We start from the raw sequence: 24,446 nt of genomic DNA, 5'->3' as shown, positions 1-24,446 counted from the left end.
TTCACATAATTTCCTTGTTTCAAAATAGAATAGATGGCAATCTAATTCATAGTAACCTATTTGGACACATAAGTAGGACACTTCTCTACTATACACAGCAGAATTTGTATTTAACAAAACCTTCTCATTTGGACCACTTAACAGAAGGCTAAACTAAAGTCTAAATCATTTTGCAGCTTTCCAATGCATACTAAAAATGCAATTTCAAAGTTCAAAATGTTTTAAGCTGAAGTCCAAATGCTGATTTTTAACAAATAGGAAGATTTAATTTGGGCACACCAGCTAGAAAAGTCTCAGGATAAATTCTTTTCCTATTTTTTTGTTTGTTGAGTGCAAACTTTACTCACAGATACTACCAAAGATCAACCTAGCTGTGGTAAAACAATGGGTTTCCATGATCTGGGAACTCTAAATTAATGAAATTTTACTATATTAATATTCAGTAGAGCATACTTTTTTAGAAGGATGCAAATTTCTGCTGTTCCATATCCAGAAATTAAATTTTAATTAAAAAATTTTTTTAATTCAACAAAGCTAATGGACTTTTGACACACAGAACATAGCAACAGATCCTGAATAATAAATGTTTATTCCACATACCTTACTAATAAAACAAAATTGCTTATTTCATGGCAGCCTGGAAGGAATACTTAAGTAATAAACGACAATAAGAAAAAAACCACTTATCAGACAGTCTAGTCTTTATTGAAAGACTTACTTCAACTGTGGTTTACAGCTTTGGCTTACGTTGGCCAGTCATTTTAGCCTCTCACTGCCAGCAGACATAAAAATCACGTGGGAATGGTATGGGGGAAATACTAATAAAGAGATTATTAGAGCAAAGATGGCAGTCAGAAACACATCACCAAAATAAATCTCGAAATATTAGTAAGAAACATTTTCTCGCATGCCAAAGAATCTCTGCTGTTGTTTTTAATGAACATGGAAAAGGCAACGATTCTTAGGCTTAAATTGATCAAGATAGCACTGACTTCACTTTGTTATAAAATAGACTTGAGTCTGTGTTAGCTTGACAGTTGAATTTTTAAATGGTGCGTTTCATTTGGATAAGTAGCTTTGTATTTTAAAAACCATTTAATATGAAATAACTTCCATTAACTGAGCTGATCATGAAATCTTTGTTTCAGATTGAGACGAAGGACACTTTAGAAATAGGTTTTCTATGGCGCTAGAACTAGCTTGGATCATCTTATGAAATCCTAGAACCACCAGGAAAACACTGCAGCTATAGTTCGCTGCTACCACAGTCAGCTACTTAATCTATTGGCAGACCAAAAAAGGCAAACTGAGAATATTGATATATAAAAAAAAAAAAAGTCGTTAGTTGTTCAAGTTTCACATATATTCAAGAAATTTTAAACGAGGAGGCATAATTGATATAATTTGAGTGTTCTCCTTATAAAATATAAAGTAACTTTACCATAACATCCCCCAAGGACACTAGCCATAAACAAAGAAATAAGGGTAACTTTTGTACAGAAGAGGATCACAGAGGACTCCTGTGGTTAAAACTAAAGTGCCGTAAAAAAACCTGGCCTGAAGATGAATTTCAGACCCCGCAAATATTCATGTTTAATACATCTGTTTTCCTAAATGGGGGAAGAATAATACCAAAATTATTGTAGTCACCAATTTATAAACCCATCATTATTTTAAAGCTGACTGTTAAGACCTTAGACGTTTAAAAAATCGTGCTTTGTGGGTATTAATTGCATCTTACTCTGGTAAGGGTTTTCTCATTTTGGTGCCCAGGCTTCAAAGCAACATTTCAAATACACTGCCCTAAACATTTGCACCCTCTAGCTGTCAGAATTCGAATACATAGGATTTTTTCTTGTACATTCTTGTTAGGAGAGAAATTTGAGGCAGATTTTATCCACATAGCCAGAAAAATACCTCTGAAGCAAACTTCTGTCTTCTCCATCTACCCAAGTGGTTCATTTACAAACTCTGCACACGTGCAACTCAGCCTCTGATCAGGCTCGCCATCCCATGCACACTACCCACAAGAAAAACGTTAAATAAAAATAAAAGTCACAACTCTGTGTACTACCTTAAGCTGAATATCCAATTATAAATTGGTACATCAAACTGTCTAAATAAGATGTTTTAGCAATCTTGTTAAAAAAATTCTCGGGCAAAATAGATCTAATTTTAAAAAACACCCCAAGATTTTTTTTTTTTTTTAAAAACACTTGTACTATACAACTTATAGGAACCCTGGAATAGGTTTACAAGGTTTTAATCAAGGTATTTACATACCAAGTGATGTAAAGGAAAAAAAAAAAAAAAAAGAAATCTGATTTCCAATGACATTTTAAAATGTACTAATGCATCAAAGATTTGTATGAAATTAAAATTAAGGCTTTTTCTGTATAGTAATTTGTATAATTTTAATTTTACATAGTAGCCAACCTTGGAAGTGTCAGTCTTAAACATTCTTATCAGTCCACGGCATTCAATGCAGTGGAGTGTGTTAAGTGTTACTTCAAATAATTACATTGCTGCTACTTCTATGGTGAAGCATGCTTTTTAAACACTGTAGTTATTCAATATTTACAATGTATATCATTTAAACTTTATGTAAAAGCACAAGTATGACTGTCTGACTTTAATACAAACACCATACTTGGAATTTCCCCCAAAATGAAATGTAATTTACTACAGTTTTAATAATCAACACTTTTTAAAGGTTTAAAAACATGTCTTTATGTGGACCACCAACATTCGCTCAAGTAACTCAGATAATGCTGTTCCTTATTTAGTTTGTAAAATTCCTTTATCAGTCTGGCTTCAGTTTCTTTAGGCATAAGGTTATTTCCTCCAAAGCGACTCCAAAATCATGCAATTTCTTCTCAGTATCACACTTTTTTCTGCTGACTTCAAATGTGGTCCACCTCAGGGGGAGGGAGGGGAGTATCAAGGTTCAGGATGAACTTATATGTGATTCCCAGTTTTCCACGATCCTCCCTTTTTTTGCTCTTTTAAAAACACAGTGAGTTAAAATACTGAACAGCAAGATAAAAATGGAATAGTATCTAAGAATCAAAATGTATTACCCATTTCTCCTATTATATCAAAATTTGTAGTCAGAATTGTCTTTATTGACTTTATTTTAGTTTTTGTACACAAAGAAAAATCATGTTCATATCCATCATGAACAAAAACTTAAAAAGGCAGAACTAGAAGACATGTGTCCTTCACCAAAGCAAAGCTGTGCTAAAGGTTCCAAACATTTCAATTTTTAAAATAAATATTTTCATTTTCCGATGTCTACTTTCATGTCTTCAGAGTGTCACAGGAAACTGAAGCTATCATGAATTACAATTTTGTTTAGAGTCCCAGCTCACTGTGTTTGGTAACTTGCCATACCATATCCAGCTTGGTTAGGAGGAGGTATTACAGGGGGAGGAGCTTGTCCTTGGGGAGGCTGAGCACCAAATCCACCCATCCAAGCAGCAGAAGGTGATTGACTTGGGGGGGAAAAAAAAAATCTTGAGCAAACACGAAGAAAATATTATCCACCCATTTATACAAAAACAAGCAGAGCCCCATCATAGAATAGACAACAAGAAATCAACACACCCACAACAAAGGGCGAAGAAACAAATGACACGCATCCACACATGTACAATACGTATCCCAACAATAGTCTTAAATTTTTGGTTAACGTAATCACAACACAATGACTTCTCTGAAGAACATTTCAAAACTGATTTTTAAAAAATGAAAAATCACCTACCTATCATGTATTGCACACATTGTACATCAATATAAGAAATTTAAAAATCACAAAATTCATGTTGGAAAGAGAAGGAAGAAGGAACCAGTAAAAATAAAGATCTGGGCTGGCCTGGGGAGAAACGTGCAAAGGACCAACCTACTCTATGAACAAAGGAAAAAAACGCAAGCTACTTTGTACCACATAAATCTTGTAGACTTCTCCCGCAAGCCAACAGACACAAGTCATTAAATTTCTAAACACATCTAGACAAAGACCCTTTCCATGCAAAAATAAATGATAAAATAGATTAGAAATGTAAATGAAATTCTACCAACAGCTTATAGAGACAGTAGAAAGCATCAAACGTTACCACAACCTCACCTTTCACCTAGGTAATAAAAAGCAAATTTTTAGCACTATAAATCACTTTTCGTAAGGTTTCTGTAACACCATGATGAATAGCTTGATGAATTTACTTTAAATAGATTTCCCCCTAGAAAAACACATTTTTGATTTCTTTTGTCAAAACTGTATCAGTTTCCACACTGGAAAAACCCAGACAACTTACTCTACTCCAAATCCTTGCTGGTTCCACGGTTGCCCGTATACTCCGTAAGGTGGTACTTGCCACCCGTTTGCCATATACTGTCCATACTGTTGTGGGTTTCCATAAACCTGGCTCCACTGCCCCCACTGACTATAGTCGACCTAGGAAAAAACAAATCACCATTTTAGGAAGTAAGTAAGAAACACAGTATTTGAAGAAAGTGGGAGACAAGGAAGAGAAAAACTAAGTAAGCACCCTTATGTGAATAGGACTCTGTTATTTATCATTGTCTAAGTTTATTGGGGTGGTGACACCTGTGGAAAGAAAGTATTAAGATTCAGTTAATACCGCAAAATAATCACTTTCGAAAAAGCATTAATAAAAATAAACTGAAAGCAGCTATATGCTTTATTTTCTGTTTGTTTATTTTACAGAGTTTCTAAAGCTTTTATGTAGATATGTAAGATGGAAACCTTAAAAAGTGCTGTGAAAAATCGAATTACCTGTTGGAAGTTTTTAGTCATATCAGGAGATTCTTTACCCCAATAGCATTTAACAACATGTCCTTCAATTGTAGTGCCGTTCACCGAAACAATGGCATGGGCCGCACTTTCGTGGGTTGAAAATCTAGAAGGGGAAGATATGAGGGTTTGTCTTTTTTTTTTTTTTTTTTTTTTTAAAGAACTTACACAATAAATAATAGAAACTCATTAGTTTATAACTGTCAACTTGGTGTTTTCCTAAAGTACATTATGCAGGTAGGCTAAAATTCTACATCGCAAAGAACTGCTAAAACAACGAAGGCGGATACCCGAGGGGCTCAAATAATGTAACTGAAAAGAACGGGTCAAATAGCAGAGCAACCTGTAGACAGAATTTTACCTGACAAATGAATAGCCTTTCTCTGGAAAAACTCTTATTTCCATAATTTGTCCAAATGGTGAGAAAGTCTGTCTCATAAGCTGATCTGAGAAACAAAAACACATGAATAAAATACTTAAGGCTCAGGACGCTGACACTAAGAGGGATAAAGCTCCTCGGAGAAGGGGAGAAGACCACACACTGTACCTGTTAACCCAGAGGCAATTCCTCCACAGTACACAGTACAATTTTTTGGACTTGACTGGTTTACTACATCTTCAAATCTCAACTGCTTAGTGTTATCTATATACAGAAAGAAAACAAAAATGTTGATGATTATACAGTCGTATAAAACTGATTACTGTGTACAAAGATACACCTCATTGAGGGAGAAAAAAGAGAATTTTTTTCTTGATGCCATGATCTTGATCTATAGAATCAGCTGGTTCACAGCCCCAACTACATTAATTATCAAAGCCCAATTATTACTAGACAATTAAATTCAAGATGAACTGAGCCTTACAAAGCTAATAAAATTTAAATTTCAAGAAATCAAGATGCTACTTCATGATTTTGTGACGTAGCCATAATTTTAACAAAATGCAGTACACGGATCTTACTTTCTTGTGTACTTTTAGGTGCAGGTGGTTTACGTGTGGCCCAGTTAGTTCTGATCTGACGACCACCCAACCACTGACCTCCCATATGCACAATTGCATTTTCTGCATCCTACAGATAAAAAAAGAGAAAGAGCAATTACAAACACAGAAAAGAAAATTGTAGCATATAAGACCAATAAATGAAATAACATGCTGGCACCCCTGAATCCAAATCTTACCAGCATAGGGAATGAATTCAAATAAAACTGAATAACACAAAAATGATACTAACTATCCCTTGGTATCAACTCCAGTGATACATCAAAACTATATTTATTCACAGATTTCAAAATACTAGTACAACATTTAAGCAACAAGTGAAATTGATCATAATTCAAATATGCAAGAAAAAATTATAACCCCACTCATTACCAAAAAGAGGGAAAGTAAGACTGCCAAAAATATCTGAATTTGATGGCTGACTGAGGTGTAACTTTTACTGAAGAATATATAGAACCTCCCAATACTACGGTCTAAACCACCTAGCCCGAAATCAACATTCTTATAGCAATGGATTATGATTGTGACACAAGATTAATAACTCATTTTAAGACAGAAGACTTCTGCATTAGGATTTAGAATGCTGCCAGTAAAAATGAGTTTATTGCAACTAATGGGAATTTGCAATGAATTTAAGCAAAGAAAGAATACAGCTCCCAGCCTTTACCTTGGTAATCTAAGTTGCTAACACTGGTCTAAAATACTACCGTTGAAACCCACTTTATTGTCGGATCTTACAGTTAATACAGATGCTTAAGACATTTTGGTACCTCTTTCTTTAAGAATATATGCAAAAAATCAAGATGAATTGTTTTCATTTTCATTTATAAACTTTGCTGTAGTCATTAATATCCTAGCTATAAAAGTATGGATGACCATTTAAAAGTTAAAACTGAGATTTTCATGGTTCAGGCTAAATATTATTTAACTTCCCTCCAAATTCTGAGATGAGTTCATATGTCCTAACCTTGAGTTTGACTTCTAACACATCTTATCTTCACCAATGCATAAATGCAACCGTGATACACTTTCTTACAACCAGCCTATCTTTTTCCAGCTATTTATTTCCAAGAAAACAATTACACTCTACTATTAAAACATACAAAATTACCTAAAAGGTGTTACAGGCAATATCTAAGAATATTCAAGATTCCGATTAACGACTAAATTTTGGATTAAATTTATATTGAGTTGAAAGAACATACCAGTTTGTTATAAAAAGATACAAAACCATAGCCTTTGGATTTTCCAGTTGCCATGTCTTTAACTACTCGGGCATCCCTGTGAAAAGAAGCACAGCTAAATGAGGGAAGTAAGAGTCATCCTCAAAATAAAAACTAAAAGGAACCACACACACTGTATTGTGAGCATTTTTTTAAATAAAATTCCAGTTAGCCCTAATTAACTACTGCCATTCCTGAACTCTCCCTAACGCTTCTTTACCTGTTAGAAAAAAGCAGTAGGACAAAAACATGTAATAAACATGCAACCTAATCAAATAGCCTGCACTTTCTAAACTAAATGCTCAAATTTGAAGATTAATAGGAACAATAGTTTCCTTTTCTAATATTCTATTGGCTAGTGTCCTCTAAGGTTTACTGGTCTATAAATTACTGTAACAATGCTAACTACTTTACCATGCAATCTCTAAATAGTTAAATGTCTTCTGCCTAGTGATACAAAATATATGAAATATTAAAAAATTGAAAAAGAGGTAAAAATAGGAATTAAAAAGGCATACATGGCCTGTTAACAGATTTCTTTATTTTTCTTGGTCAATTCTCTACCATCATTTTGGAGTTTGGGCAGCTGTAAATTTTGAAAAATTGACATTTTCAGAAATTTAAGAAAGGAGAATAAAAAACTAACAACAATGCTAAGCACACCAGTACGAAAACAACAAATTTACACAGAAATTTTAGTGAGTAAGTTAAGATGATTGGAAATATAGAACTCCACTGAATATAGAATGTTAAAATGTAAATACTAAAATATGTATATATAAATAATGTATAATAAGAATAAATAGAAATGAGAAAAAAATCTACAACTGAGTTCCAGTGTGCACAGTTCCTTGCAGTTAGCCTTCAAGATCCTGTCCATTCTTATGAGCAATTCTGCAAAATAACCAGAATGCTATTACTTTTAATTGTGACTTGGACTTTAGAAAAACTGCAGGTCTCAGGTATAAATAAAGATTGAAAAACAGCAACCTGTATTATTTTTTATACTGATTTTTAAAACAGTACTACTTACCACATTAAAAGATTAAAAAGCAAAGCAAATATCAAAATAGAAAATTAAGAATTAAATCTTTCTTTCAAATAAATCTACAGAACAACAAACTGTATACAGAAGAATATTGTTGTTCTTAGGTGAAACATATTCCTTTAAGTAGTACTACAACATTTCATTTAAATCTACAGGAAGTACATAAAATATACGGATTTTAATCAGAAAGATACATTGTAACAGACATTTTATAGAACTTATAAAACCACTTTCAATTTTCCAATATATTTGATTACATAACATACAATGAGATTTGAGCATAAGCTTTGTTAAAATCAAACCACATTTGGGCCCTAACTACCAGAATCAAATACCAATAACAAAAAAACATCTACTGATTAATCCCACATTTATGGCTCAGACAACAAAACATTTTAGTATTATAATAGACTACTTTTCAGCTAAAATATCAAAACACATTTATCATTGTAATTAAACATGTACATTTCCAATTTAACCACCATATACCCAAGGATTTACCTACTTTTCCCAATTTATAAACTCTTCCTATAAAATTTAATACACAGTATACATCACATTCACTTTTAGTTAACCACCAAATTTTGAAAACATCTGACAGAAAGTTGGACTTTATAATAAGCTTTACCACCCAAACATCTGCTTCAAAGATAACAAACAGAATCACTTAAAAAATTTTAACATATCATACACAGGATTAGATGAAAACAAGACCCCAGAACACTGAAATGACATTAACATTTTCAACAACATCTACTAATCAAAAACAAAACAAAACAAAACAACAAACAAAAAAGTCACACTAACTAGGGAAAGAAAATCTTAATTCCAGTACATGTTAATCATATACAATTTTGCCTATCACTATTGAGTATAGTATTGAGTATGATACTTACGATATTTTACCAAAGGGGGCAAATGCTGATTTGATATCTTCTGTTGTAATTTCTGGACTCAAATCCCCAACAAACACATGGAAGTGATCTGAAATCAAAGCATTTGGTAATCAAATACTTAAAGAGCCAGCTACTAATAAGCCTTTTTCAGGCAACACTAAGGGAAGAAAAACCCTATTTAAGCTGGTAGCGCTGCCAGGATAATTTCAGAACTCTTCCACAGTAAAATGCAGCAGGAGTACTTACTGGAAGTATCTTTTTTCTGGCTACTTGGTGTTGTTGCCCAGTTTACTTTGACCTCCTAAAAATAAAGATTATATTTAATACAATTATTAGGCATGTCATTATGAACCATTAACACTTACCACTTATTACATCATTTATCAAACAGGATAATTTTTGTAAAAACACTAGGCTGAATAAAAGCAAAACCACCACTCAGCAAAGCTGAATATTTGTTTAAAAACTTGCTAAAAAGTACACAAGCTAAAACACACACACACACACACACACACACACGCTAATCTGACAAGCAAAAATATATACTCATGAAGTGCCATCATTCTATTATCTTACCTTTCCCAAAATTTTTCTCCCATTCATAGCAGCTAATGCAGCAGCTGCATCTCTGTGTTCATAAAATTCCACAAAGCAATATGGGTCATTGCTTGTATGCTGCAAAACAGAAAATCCAACAGAAGAGTTGACCCTTCTGCTATCGGGTTGCTGAGAAGAAAATCCAGGAAAAAACATTACTGACAGCTAGGAATGTACAAGGTGAGATTGCATAAGCTTATGAAAGCCTAACACTTATAAAAATAAGATTTATAGCTACACCTGACTTTGTACCTCAGAATACTGTTGTACTCAAGCAGAACCATCAAAGCAGTATAGAATCCTAATTGTCAGTATTAAAGGAAAAAAAAAAATATGGCATTCTGGTGAAATATGTTAAATGTAAAACAGAAGTTTATATTACGCCAAACAAAACCTTAAGGACCACTCCTTACCACTGCTCTTCTCTCTCCCAACATTATTTTCAAAAGGATGAATTCTATTTATGCCTCATAATCCTTCATAAACTATATCCCATGATAAAAGAAAACACAAAAATGAACCAAGTTTACAAACTCTACTTATGATTGAAACTAGGGTGAGCACTGCACAGGAGGAGAGGAGATTATGTATTCCTTTTCTGGATAAAGAATGAGAATAAGAACAGAAAAATTGTAAATGTTTAACCAGCTACTGAAATGAACTATCAAACTATCCTAATGAACAGGAGATGCTATATACTTTTAATTTAGTCTTGAAAGACCAGAAAAACATGCTAGTAATCAAGAAAAGAACTTCTGAATAAATATTCCAGGACAATGCTACAATTTTATGTCACAAAAAAATATAGGAAATCTTTATTAAATATATTCTAACAATATTACACTTGACAGGACTTGGCAAATAGACATTTATAAAGATAATTAGAAAGTACGACCGAAGTTATAGCAACTTTATAATCTAACAACCAAAATGGAAATAAATTTTATATAACTGCAACCTGTATCAAATAGCTACACAACCGTACAAATACATTTTTTTTTTTTGCATAAGGCTAAACACATCACTGTTCAGTGTAAAAACAAAAACAAAAAACTATTTTAAAATGTGGAATTCTAGTTGCACTTACAAGGGGTACAAAATACCAGATAAAATAAAGATCTTTTCAACAACCACTGTTTTTCATTCCAGGAAAGTTTTAGAAGAAAAATCCAAAATAAGACGTCTAAAACAATAGTGGCGAAGCAACCAGAAGGCATTTCCTTGAGGGAAAAAAAGTGTGATCATTAATACTGACAAGAAAACTACGGGCTCTCATACAAAAATCCTACCGTAGCCATGTGAATTCTGTTCGGAAGAGGTAGAGAAAGGAAATGGAGAAAAGAGTCCAAAGAAAAACATGCACTTAAATTCCTCTTGCTAAAGAGTTAACATTTACCAATAATGTTCATTTGTAGAAAAGATTTAAAGGTAAACAGCAACCTAAACTATGCTAGTCAATTTTTCATTTTACATCTATTTCTTCTGCCCTGATTGATGGTCTCTACAGAAAACAATGGTAATTACATCAAGACATACAGAGATCCAATGTAGATCCATAGTAACAAAAGGCTTTAGTAAACTACCTTAACTCATGCAGAATGACTTCAAGTTTACCTAACAGTAACAGGCTAACCCCATTCAATGTATGAACATGCGAATGTACACACACACCCCCCCCCCACACACACTCACTCACATCATAATGCATCTCATTTAAGACACCACTGATTTTTGTCCCAACCCAACCACCAGAGAATTTTTTAGCCTAAAAACTGATAACATAACAGTATACAGAGAAAGCTAGAATCTAAGATAAACAATATTTAAAGTAAAAAATCACAAAACTAAGGAAAAAAAGCATTTTTCATGTACTGAAGTGGAATTTATGGAAAGGAAAATAAACACCTAGATAGTCTGTACTAGAATTCACGCTCTTAGGAAGCTTCCCATTTATGCCAAGGGACACTCTAAAAAGCAACCATGTCCTTACCTTAGTAAGTACTGTCACCAATTTTTGTTGGATGACATAAATGTCAAGACAGAGAAATACGAGATTTTGCAGCTATATACAAGTGTGAATGTAGGAGTTGTAGAATATGGATGAATTAATTCACTTCAAATTCATTTCAAATCCTTCTCCCCACAAATGGCTGACTGTGCACACAAGTTTTAAAAAGAATACTATTAAGATAAATATTTATCAAATGTTTCTCAAAAACTTTCTAGAAAACTTCCACTTTCTCACAACCCATTCTCTCCTAAACCTACTCCAGCTGGCTTCCTACCCAACCAGGCCACTGAAAATTTGTGTTGAGCTCACCAGTGACCCCTCTGCCACCGCTGTGATCTTTTTTCTGTCCTCACCTTGACTCTGAAGCAGAAATCGAAACAGCTAATGACTCCTCCTCCTTTAAATATTCCATTTTAGATTCCACACAGCCTCTTCATTTTCTGGTTTTCTCACTTGAGGATCTTCCAGAAGGCAGCTCTTCCCTCTTTATTCAAACTCTAAACATCACCCTAAGTGATGAAATGCTCCAGGGCTTAGACCTAGACCACCCTATTTCTATCAGCACTCTCTTTAGATCAAGAAACTAGATCTTATCTAGTCTCATAGTTTAAACACCACCGCAGGCTGGTACCATCACCACTGTCTCTCGGTTTATCCAACTACTCACAAATAATGTTCCTTCAGATGTCTAATGGACACCTTCAGTTTAACACTGCCAAAACAGAACTCCGGATTCCCACCATTCTCCCCATCCATCCTACACCTCCCTTGCTCATGCCCATCTGAGCAAGTAAGTAGTAAGTGGTATCAAGCATCTACAAACAAGACTCTTTCAAAATGTCTTTCCTAATGTCCTCCTTTCCCTTACGGCCTCCAGCCAATCCAGTCCTCCGGATTCCGACTCTAAATTATATTTCACACTTATCTCTACACCTACCCATCTAAAAAACAAGCCCCCATCATCTCTTACCTAGACTAGTAAATTAAGCCCAACTTTCCCTCCTTCCACTCCTGCCCCCTTCAACCCATTCTCCGTGACAGTCTCCAAATAATCTTAAAAATGCAAATGAGCGCCTCATTACTCCACTTAAAACTCCACCACAAACAAAATAAAATCCAATCTCTGTGTCATGGCGCACACTTCCCTAGGTGATTCTGAACTCTGCCTGCCTGCCTCTTTACACTCATTTTCCACCACATCCCTCTACTCCCCAGACTCCAGCCATCCTGCTCTTTGGTTCCATGAATTCACCAAGCTCATTACCAATTCACAACCTTTGTATCTGCCATTCCCTCTGCCTCCAACTCTTAACTTAGATGGCACCATCTTGTTATTCCTGTCTCAGATCAAAGAGGTGACGTCTCCCTTCACCACCTAGCCTACAAAAACACCAACCCTCCAACCCCCATCACAGAACTGCTTTATTCTCTCCACAGCTTTTATCCCTATCTGCAATGACCTTGTTTACTTGTTTGTTAACAATGTTCTCAATAGTATGTAAAACTCACGGGAGTCTCCTCCCTTTTGCTCTCCACTATAGCCCCAGCGCTCTGAGCACAAAGTAAATTTTTGATGAAAGAAAGAATGAATGAATGAGTAATCAAAGACAGGAAGGGAAGATGAGGTACTGGAACAGCGTAAGGACGATCATTAGTTAGGAAAGACAATCAAAAGGCCAATTTGCTTTACGGGTTTTCCATAGTTCCCCTCCCAGGGTATAACACAAACTCCTTAACATAGCTTCGGGCCCCTGCCGAACACTCTTGCCTCACCTCCTGGCACCTTTTATGACTAACCCATTCAGAACACCAACCACGCTACGGTCTCTACCTTCCCACTTACTCTCAGGAGCACCACACTGGACCAACATTCTTCTCTCCCACGGAATCCCTTCTTCCTCGGATCCCACGGCCATCCTTCAGTTTCAGCCTAGACACTGACTCCTCCAATAAAGCCTCCCGGACCCAAGACTGTACTGGACCCCAGTGCTCCCACAGCACTTGGTGCTGCCTGCTGCCACAGCATTTCTCATCCTCTGTCATTAGTGCCTGGTAACTACTCTGTCTCCTTCATCAGGTTGTAAAATTGTACAGTGCTAAGAACTGTCTTATTCAGCAGCGAATCTCTAGCACTTAACGGTACGGCTGGTAGACAGTAAACAGTCTAAGAAGTGTGCGGGAGAATCAAGAGAAAGGAAGAAGAGCACAAACTGAAACACACCTTTGGGCACTGCTATACACAATCTTAACCAGGAGAGTATAAAAAGGAAGTTTTCTTTGCAAAAAGGAAAATAAAACGATCGCCCTAACAGTCTGTGTAAAGCTGCTGTCATTAGTACTCACTAGCGATACGCGAGGGGCACGGTGCTACACTGTGCACGGAAGAACCTGCCGTTCTTTTACTACACCGCTTCCGAAACTTTAAATGTGTATCACCCGAATCAGGAACATTCTTACTGGAATTGTATGAAACATTATCTAGCTTCTCAGCACTCTTGAGATAAGTGCTAACAATTTTTTACAAGCAGAATCACTTGAATGTAACGATACCCTGAAGAATGACCATATGAGAGTAACGGCACACAAACTTTGTCCTTTCGAATGAAACTCCATTCTAAACCTCCTTTATCTGCCAGATCCAAGTAGTAAGTCAACACAACAAACATGAATCTCTCCATCAGAATAACTCGAGGCTTAAAATGATATTTTAAAATGATACTCATCAACTCATGGATGTCAACATTAAACATCACGCTGTCCGCACATGGAACTGGGAGATCTTACCTCTGTTATCATTTTACAGCTTTTACAGGGTCCGATCTGACTGAATAACTGAAGGATAAGGACTTCTGTCACATCTCTGGAGAGGTTACCTACGTATCTGTTCAAGGAAAAAAAGAATACATTATCAGCAATTTCCCTTCAGCTCTGGCTAATGCATTATCACTTAATACCTTTTATTTCATTTTAACTTCCTCTGTCTTCAATAAAATTTTTTCCAATTAAGTCTAGTCCTATGAAAGTAAGATTAACCCTCATTTAGAAAAGCAGCCCAAGTGTTCTAAGGTACTAAATTAGGCCACTAAAGTATCACTTCAAACATTTTCCAAAGAAATCAATATGACCTTGCATACCCCAAAAGCATTATTATTCTGTATCCTACATATCACTCTCATTTTATTTATTAGAATAAAAATAATAAAAAAATTTAAACCAGTCTCCACATAACTACAATTTCTGGATGTAAAACACAATTCAAAATAATGTGTGTACGTGTGTCTCTCTTTCTCTCTCTCTCACACACACACACACACACACAAATATCACCAAAAATACTGATTAATTATAACACCTGATCAATAAAGAGGCATTAGACATAAGGTGAGTTTATCTTAGACCTCCAATAAAAACAATTACATGAACAAAGACCAGAATTAGAGTAAAGTTAGCAAAACACAGAGATTAGAAGGTGTTGTTTTGTCTTGCTAAACAAGATTTTTCGATGACGTATCTTCATTGTTTTAGGAAAGCAGGACAAAATGATAAAATTTCCTAGTCTAAAATATATGAGAGCAACAAAATACATCATTATATAGATAAAAAAGCAAATATAAAGATTTTTTCAGAAATTCAGAGGAAATTTAAGACATGTAGGTATACTTTTCACTATGCCTATTTAAAGAGCTGGGATTTTTTTTTTTAATTACATATTGAATATACGTATCCTGTATTTAAAAATTCAGAATACAATTAAAAGAACTCAGAAAAAAATACCACCACCACCCTGAAATGACCACCTGGTTTCTCTTGTGACATGGATTTAATATTAATTTAGCTTAATAATTTGCTGAACTTTTAAGTCTTTCTGGTACTCGGTGTATAAATCCTAAAACTCACATTTGTTGTGAATAACCTAATGACCCAAACAATATTTAATTTATAAAGTTTAACATAGCTTCTCCTGGAAATTAAAAAGATTTGTTTTATTTTCCTAATGATAATATGTAACATCTGGAAACTGAGTACTGAGACCAAAATAAGCCTTGCATCTATGGTTACCATATTAAATACATAACTGCTTTAAGCTGGAACATTCCAAAAGGGAAAAATAAACCAAGAAAGGTAAAGTGTAAAAAAAAATTATATGATTAATAATGAGTAGCAATTTCCCCGTTCAGGTAAGAATTTCACTACAATGGGTACTAGTATCTACATTGTACTAAAATTGAACCACAAGTCCGATGTTACTTAACCACTAAACCAGTGACAAACAGCTTTAGGTCTACTATGCCATCTTTTTCTTATAATTAAAGTAGAGCAGACCCATTGGTAGGCCATGGAATGACACACTTTTTCCAGCAGTAGCAAAAGGTTATAGGATCATAAGCTCGCCAGACAACTGCCTGTCCCTTTTTAACTCAGAGGGATTTGTGAGCCTGTATCCAGGGAATAATTTCTTTTTGTACAAGGTAGAACTATCTATAAAGTAAATGAATAAGTGACCTTGGTCTCCTAAATCTTATATTCATTTAGCCTAAAGTGCTAGTTAGTCAATTTCTAAGAGAAAAAAAGAGGAATGGATAAAACTGATTTTCACATATTGTCATTAATAACAAAGTTAAAATAGATCACCAGTTTTATATCATGAAATTTAAGTAAACTAAATAGTTTTAAATTTGCATTACTGCTTAAATACTGATTTGTTCAGAAAAAAGCTGCATGGGCATTAGTTACTTTCCACACCTAACAGGCACAATTAAAGCTCTTACAGTTTAATAGGATTTTTATTTCAAGTCAATCTTTTCAGAGTAAGCTACAAATTTTGAAGAATTTCTACAAGCATGTTTCGATATAGTAATTTACACTTCAAGCACCGATGCCAAAGAGCAAAATGATAATCTAAGTTTAGAATGTCATGAAATACAAAAATCCAGGTTAAGGTTTCCTATTTTTTAAGTATCTCCTCTAAAAGTTCAGTGGGAAAGCAGCAAACTAAATTCCAAAACTAATATAAAAAAGGTTTTCCATAACAACACACAGAACATCTTAATTTACCAGACTGAAAGGGATGTAATTCACCATATTATTTCACCTAAATTTTACCCAAATCTGACTGCCTTTTCCTTTACTCAAGTTCTGTAATTCATTCATTTGCATATACCTTCATCCTTCATAATGTTCAACAGAGAAACTCCTTATAGCTTTTAAAATACTGTATGACACAGCTTAAGTACCTTACATTACCATAAAATTATGTCCCCAAATAAATACTAACAAAAATATTTAAGGCAGACGTTCAACACCTGACCTGGAAAGAATATCATCTCTTGGCAGTACACTGAAGTTTATTTTCTCTTTCTAAATTATAGTTTCCACACTTCACTCTTTCTCTTGTGAAGCAGTCAATATATTCTAAAATTCCAAGTATTTAAGTATAAAATTTGTACTTGAAGAACATACAAAATAATAGAAAAAGACAAATGGCTCAAATTCTTATATTAAAAGATGAATTCAAAGAGTAAACACTTAAATTCTAAAACAATTTTTTACTCGAGGAAAAAAAAAAGGCATACCTTAGGTCTATTTTGTCTTCTATGAACAGGAACTGTAGGAACTAAAGCATTAAAAATGGGAAATCTTGCTTTTATCCCTAACGTAAGGGTTAAAATCCAATTTGAGACTAGAAACTTGGCAGTTTCACAGTAGGCAAAAGTTCACATTGCCAAACTACTTCCTATGTCCAACTGGGCAGAATTTTAAGTTAAGAACATCATGCCTTTCAGAAGGCTAACCAAGCTTTTTCAACACTGAATGTGCTCTCACTCTGAAAAGAGTAGCCCTATCAAGGTTGAAATTAATTCATGCACTTTTACACAAGACACTATAGCTAAATTTCCATGAAAGTAACATTTTTACTTTTGTTCTTGACAAGCTCCTATGTTAGAAGAGATTTTGTAACAATATCCTTCCATGGGCCTCTAATGAACTGATCAATTTGTCAGTATTTCATTTTAGGAAGGAGGCAAGGTAGAGGAAAGATACAGGGTAAGTACAAGTGAACTGACCACCTACATAAGGGATATAGACACACACATTTTAAAGAAACAGAATATGATTAAGTTGGCCGAGGTGCTTAATTACAGCCATAATACAGCAAAATCCATCATATAGCTCATCAATTTTATAACAGGATCTAATAGTTTCTTCTGTTACTGCCCTCAGATGTTCAGATTATATTCTAAATCACTGCTTTATTTCTTCCTTTTGACAGCCTCTATCAGAAAGAAAGAACAGCCTTAAAGGATGGCACTGCATGCATACCATGGTGTAATCCCAGATCCACAATTCCTACTCATTTTGAGGCATGAGATAAATGAAGTTAATTAAACTACAATAGAACACCACTGTAATTTAATGTTGTGTTATAGATTCAGATATACCATGCATCAAATCTGTGCACTCAAAAGCTACCCACAAGTCCGAAATGTGGGTCCCACAAGGTCGGTGTCAGGCAGTTTATTTCCAACACCAGATTACACAGCATGATCTCGTTTGTTTTTTTAGATCACAAGTTATCAAATACATATTACCCCAAAATAAATGTCAAATAAGAACAAAGAACATCAGAAAACAGACCTTTAAAGGATAAATAAACTTTAGGCTCAACATCAAAGCAATTCTATACCACTTTAAATACCATCAAATAAATTAGTAATACTGTAGGTAATGAATATTTAAAGACCTACCTAGGCTATAAACACCATATTGTTTTCTGATGATAGAACCATATGTCTTAGCTTGTGTGTGTCTGCAGGAAAAAAACCTCACTAGTAACACACAGGCATTTTAAGGAAACAGTTTAAGATAAGCTTTGTTAAGAGTACATTCTTTTAAAATATACTGGCCACGTGAAAACCTAACCCACAGATCACAATGTAAAATAAAAGGATCTCCATAAACCAACAAAATAAAACCCTACTAGATGTCAACCTCTAAAGTTCACGTTCAAAGTTTTTGTTATGTTACTTAGACCTAAGAGAACCCTTTGAGGGGAATTAGGTAAAATGAAAGCTTAGAAAAAACTATACTGTGCATTATTTTTATTAAAATCTGACCAAGAAATCCCAATTCTGAAACATTTGCTTTTATCTCAAAATTCCACATTTGAAGGTTTTAAAAAATATATATACAAATCAACAGACCACACCATGTATGACACAGTCATGTCAGTTCATAATTTTACATTAATCAGGACTTTAAAAAAAAACCAAAACCAAACTTAATATTAATTCAATGAAAAGAAGTATAATCATTGTAAAATATTTGAGTACCTCTTGTGTTCCAGGCAGTGAACTAAGTGCTGCAGGGTTAAGACCTAGGAAGATGTAGCAGTCCTTGTCTAAAAAAAAACCCTTCCCATAGAGAAGAGTGGGAGAAGGAAAAAGGAAGACAGAATAGTAAAAATGTACTGACATACAGGTACAACTAAGCTCAAGATGTTTCTTTACTCACATGTATGCATGTCACATAATCTTAGACAACTGTAAACATAGACGACTTAAGTGTGTTTCAGAGAAAGAACAGGAGATTGGAGAAAGGAGAGGTTAAGAAATAAGCAACAAAGTTAGCTCATTAGTCTACTTAAGAAGGGTCCAAGATCTGATGGAGATGAAGATAAGGCAAATGCAAAGATAGTTATAGGAATTAAAGGTAGTGAAATGGCATATTATTCAGCCCGACAAAACCTTCTTAAGGAACAGACAGATACAGTTAATGAGAAAGGTACCATGAGAATTTACCAATTATTCAGTAGCTATTATGATGCAATGATGACATTTCAGGTGTTTCGATACAATGTAACTTTTGTTTAATATACACTAGGCTAGCACTAAATTCAACTTTCCCAGATGCTTTCATCAAAGCACATGTGGCTAACTACCCAGCCTTGGCTTCAACAGATCTTAAAGGGCAAATTTCAAATTATCCCAATTCTCTCTTTTCTGGGGAAAAGTAAGCAATGGGAGACAGCACAAAATAAAAACATAAATGTTCTCCGGAACAGACTTTTCGCTGAAGCATTTGATGTGCTTAAATTCGCCTCAAATTCTCAAAACAGGATGGCGATTACTTTAGTTCAGAAAAATAGGAATAAAAGAGTGCAAGCCCACCCCAACCCCCCCCAAAATGAAACAAAAAAGCCAAACCATTGTAAATAGTTATCTATCTTCTTTACCCAATGGACTTTCTTTGGCAGAAGAGATGAGAACCTAGTCAAACTTCCTGAGTATCCACCCACCTTCATCTATTCCCCCAAAGTAATTTCCCCAACAGAGAGCAGAGCCAAGTGGACTATGATCATATCAATATCAGGCAGAGGCAAGAGAAAACAAAGCAGTGATCTGACTCCTGGTACTCGAGGTAGGTGCGCTGAGCTTCCAGAGGCTAGGAAAACCGAAGGTAGCCAACATTTGATTATCAATTACTCCGATTTTTTTTTTTTTTTTAAAAAATGCAGGAAAAAGAAAGGAGTGCCACACTATCCGGAAAGGAATGCAAATGCTGAGTCATCACTCTTCATTAGAAAAGAAAGGAAAACTCGAATAAGCGGTTGGAAGATGAAATTCATTCATTAGATCAGGCTTCAGGTAAAAAACAAAACAAAACAAAAAAACAGCAAGATAAAAGAAAAGGCGCTCAGAAGACACACATCGAATAGTGGCTAGACATCACTTGATCCAATTCTGAAGGTCTCAAAGCGCACACAGATTAGGAGGAGGTAACACCAAAAGAGCAAAAGCAGTTTAACAACTGGTTGTCAGTTTAGCGTAGGTAGAGCTCAAAGTAAACTTCCAAGAAGGGAAAGATGCTCCCGCGGCAAGAGGCATCCCTTTTGCACTTCAAAAGTAGCGGGCGCTTGGCGAGTATCTCTGACAGCGTGGGCGGGGGCACGTGGGGCAGAAAGAGAGAAGGGGGTTGAGTGGAGTCAGAGTGTCCAGTTTCCTCGGAGAGCTTAGCTTGGGAGAAGAGCCGGGAGCGATGGAGCTGGGGGACGTGCTGGGCGAGAGCGCTAATTCCTCGGGGCCCGCGGGGCACGAGGCTGCGGTCCCACCCCCGGTCCCACCCCCACCCAGGCCCTGCCCCCGTGGGGACCGGCAGCTCCCGGCCCAGTCCAGGGCCCCCACAGCAGAGGGGGAGCAGGAGCTCTCCCGGGCCTGACAGCCACAGCCGTGCAGAAACCCGGCCTCGGAGAGGTGTGCAAAGAAGGGCGCGAGAGGAAGAGGTCGAAACCAACCCCAGACCCCAGGAAGTGACTGGGGGAAGGGAGGGCTTCCTTCCCAAGGAAAAGGGGACAGACGAGGAATGCACTTCGCGTCCGCGCCACCCCGGCCAGGGAGCCGCCGTAAGTCCCAGCTTCGGCCCCACTCTCCTGCTCCCTCCCTCAGCGTCCCGCGGTGCCCGGGCCTCTCGGCGCCTGGCAACCCCCGTCTCGGGTACTCACAGAGTCCGGGGCTGCCCGTCGTCTTCCATCATGGTGGGTGCGACGGAGCGATCCCGGGACAAGGGGGAGGGCAGGGCTGGGGAGGGGAGGGGGTGGGGAGGAAGGGGAGGGGGGCTCCGGGCACTGGCTGGGGACAGAGGAAAAGCCACCGAACCCTGCTCTCGGGCTCTCTCCCCCCAGCCCGCTCCGGACACTGCGCTCCAACCAGGAGGAGCAGGAGGAGGAGGAGGATGAACAAAATGGCCACCGCCACCAGCCAGGCAGGAAACGGGGCAGAGCGCAGGCGCGGCCCGCCAGGTCACCGCTCAGGCCAGCCGCGACGGCCTGTAAAGGGAATAACTGAGTGGGGGGAAAAACTGGCCGCTAAGGAAACCCTGTGCCCAGTCCCGACGAATCACGTCTTCGCTGAGTGCCTGCTGGCCGGCTGAAGCCCAGCCAGCTCAAGAAGAGATCGAGTGAAAAGGGAACCGCCGTGCAGCTGAAGGTTCTGGGAATTGTGGTCCTGGAAATGAGAGAGGGAAACACTTCTCCAGAGGATTTCTGGGAACTGTAGTCCAGAGGAGAAGGCCGGTTCCCGCGGCGCGCTGGGTCGCGAAGAAGAGACTTCTGGGTAGTGTAGTCATACGTGAGGACGTGCGGCGACCAGGAAGTCGGCGTGCTAGAAGAAGAGGGAGACAATAAAAGCGACGTTAAGGCGGGGAGACGGGAATGGGAAAAAAACGCTTGCAGGGAAGTAAACTACAAATCCCAGAGTGCCTCGCGCTGGGGGCTGTCCTAGCCCTGCTACGAGCATTTTAGGGCTCTTCAGTGGGCGCAGCTTGTGCTACGGCTCCGCCTTCGTCCAGCCTGAGAGCGGTTTCTTTAACTGCGTCTGGATTCGTGCTTTGGCTCCGCGTGGTGTCCGAGCCTGCCGGCCTTTCTAGCCGTCCTCTGTTCATCAAAACAGCCGACCCTGGTCATCAACCGCCGACCCGCGCGACGTGCTGGAGGGGCTGTGGTGGACGTCGGGTCGGGGCTGAGCTGGGAACTGCGCTCTCTGGGTCCCCTCGGGCTTCCTAAGGTCCGGCTGTGTCTTTGGGGCGTGTTTTCCCGCAATAGGTATTCCTGGCCTAGGCAGGCTGTTTGTAGATTGCTTTATAAGTTTCAAAGGTTCCCCCACCCGTCATCTCGTCGGATAAGGTGGTGAGTAGAGCGCTCTACTTATCCGTTAAAATGACTCATCGAGGCCGTGTAAGGTGCAGTGATAATGCCCTCAACCCCCTTACTTAATTCTTGGAGTGGAAAAAAAAAAATCTTTGGACAGAGACGTGCACAGACTTAAGGTTGTGTTTGCAGATACCCATCCTGTAGACGGGAGATGAAGTCTTGCTTGAGAGGAGGGAGCCATTTTCAAACTGCTGTAGGCCTGTAGGATGTTTTTTTGTTTTTTTAAAGATTTAATTTATTTGACACAGAGAGGTCACAAGTAGGCAGAGAGAGAGAGGGGGAAAGCAGGCTTCCTGCTGAGCAGAGAGCCCGATGTGGGGCTCGATTCTAGGACGCCGGGATCGTGATCTGAGCTGAAGGCAGAGGCTTTAACCCACTGAGCCACCCAGGTGCCACCTGTGGTATATTTTTGTTTTTGTTTTCCCACAACCGTCCACGGTAGCTTATGTCCTCTCTCCCCACCACCTGTGGGAGAATGTTAGTGAATTTGTACCCGTTCCTAGTGAAAGGTGCTGATAAAGATTTCTTAGCTTGTTGCCCAACCTTAAAGGTCCCAGTTAAACAGCGCCTTAAGAGTTGGCTTTGCCAACAATTACTGAGGTTGAGGGGGATTTGAACCTGGAAAGCTTCATAGACTCGATGGCAAGGAAGTTGAACTCCTAATTTAGTCAGTGGGAATAGCAAAGGGCGTAGAGACCAGGATCCAGGGTTAAAGTATATAGTTATTTGGGGAGGGAGAAGAGGGGAAGTCATGGTGTAGGGGTCTTGAGAGCTGAGAGAGGTGGGCTTAAAGAATTGTGTTGTGAAGGATTTTTTGTTTGGGGTTTTTTGCTTTTATTGGACCTAGGTGTAGAACTGGATTTATCATAATCCACCTAATCCTTGATCCATGCCTGCCCCATTGTATTAGTTTCCTATTACTGCTGTCACAAACTTAGAGCCTTAAAATAATAGGAATTATTTATCTTAGAATTCTGGAGGTCGGAAGTCCAAAATCGGCTTCAGGAGCCTGACATCAAGGTATTGGCAGGGCTGGTTCATCCTGAAGTCTAGGGAAGGAATGGGTTCCTTGCCTTTTCCAGCTTTTAGAGGCTGCCAGCATTCCTTATATTTAGGCCTTATCCACCATCTTCAGAAACAGCATAGCAACTTCTTTCCTCTCTGACCTCTGCTTCTATCCTGACACCTCTTTCTGACTGATCTTCCTCCCTCCCTCTCACCTGCAAGGACCCTTTGTGATTACACTAGGCCCAGGATAATCTCCCCAACTCAACACCTTTAATCACATCAGCAAAGTCCGTTTTCCCCCCTGAAACACATTTACTGATTCTGAGGATTAGGATTTAGGCAACTTTGCTAGGCCATTTTTCAGCCAACGACACACAACCCACCTTTATTAATTTAGTTGCTTTCAGTGTAATAATAGCTGTGAACTCTCCACCCTAAAAAAAAGTGACAACAATTTAAAACCAAACGTGTGGTTTGCCTCCCTCACCCCCACACTAAGTGATCCTCTTGGATCTCCTCTCATGGGGTGAAAATAATCACCAATCTTCACCATTTCTTGTCCTCCTTTTTATAACTTTTTATTCCATGTATGTATTTTTTTTTTAATTTTTATTTATTTGACAGAGAGAAATCACAAGTAGGCAGAGAGGCAGGCAGAGAGAGAGAGGGGGGAGGAAGCAGGCTCCCTGCAGACCAGAGAGCCTGACATGGGGCTCGATCCCAGGACCCTGGGATCATGACCCGAGCCGAAGGCAGAGGCCTTAACCCACTGAGCCACCCAGGCACCCCTCCATGTATGTATTTAAACGGAATACAACTATATACAGAGAGAGACTGTTGTGTCTGTGTATACAACATATTTTTAATTGTTTTAAATATAATAAAAAAGAGTATGCTCCCCCCCCCCCAGAGTATGCCCACTACACACCTATTAGAATAGCTAAACTCCAAAAAAAAAAAAAGAATAGCTGAACTCCAGAACACTGACAACACCAAATGCTGGCAAGGATGCAGGGCAATGGGCACTCTCATTCATTGCTGATGGGAGTGCAAAATGGTACAACCACCTTCAAAGACATTTTGGCAGGTTTTTTTTTACAAAGCTAAACATAGGTCCTAGGTATTTACCCAAATAAGTTGAAAAAT

General features: G+C 37.7%; 1 protein-coding gene across 9 annotated transcripts; it reads right to left on the bottom strand.

Moving 5' to 3' along the window:
• Positions 1 to 3,116: 3,116 nt before the first annotated feature.
• Positions 3,117 to 21,273, bottom strand: TIAL1 (TIA1 cytotoxic granule associated RNA binding protein like 1). Of its 9 annotated transcripts, XM_045068443.1 has the most exons (14): positions 21,087 to 21,273; positions 18,919 to 18,999; positions 18,334 to 18,395; positions 14,372 to 14,468; positions 9,556 to 9,705; positions 9,226 to 9,280; positions 8,980 to 9,067; positions 7,018 to 7,093; positions 5,774 to 5,882; positions 5,361 to 5,456; positions 5,175 to 5,259; positions 4,796 to 4,919; positions 4,314 to 4,453; positions 3,117 to 3,494 (listed from the first exon to the last, which is right to left on the bottom strand). In XM_045068443.1, exons 4-14 carry the CDS (start codon positions 14,381 to 14,383, stop codon positions 3,368 to 3,370), a joined length of 1,062 nt encoding a protein of 353 aa, XP_044924378.1. In that variant the 5' UTR covers positions 14,384 to 14,468; positions 18,334 to 18,395; positions 18,919 to 18,999; positions 21,087 to 21,273; the 3' UTR covers positions 3,117 to 3,367. The 9 variants fall into 9 exon arrangements, with proteins under 9 accessions (XP_044924378.1, XP_004751887.1, XP_044924380.1 ...); XM_004751830.3 differs by lacking the exon at positions 18,334 to 18,395; XM_045068445.1 differs by lacking the exon at positions 18,334 to 18,395 and having other exon boundaries at positions 9,556 to 9,654.
• Between the last annotated feature and the right edge of the window lie 3,173 nt (positions 21,274 to 24,446).

The sequence above is a fragment of the Mustela putorius genome, unplaced genomic scaffold (assembly GCF_011764305.1).
Source record: "Mustela putorius furo isolate JIRA1106 unplaced genomic scaffold, ASM1176430v1.1 tig00003909_pilon_pilon_pilon, whole genome shotgun sequence".
Classification (NCBI taxonomy): domain Eukaryota; kingdom Metazoa; phylum Chordata; class Mammalia; order Carnivora; family Mustelidae; genus Mustela; species Mustela putorius.
This window is presented reverse-complemented; position numbering and strand designations above follow the sequence as displayed.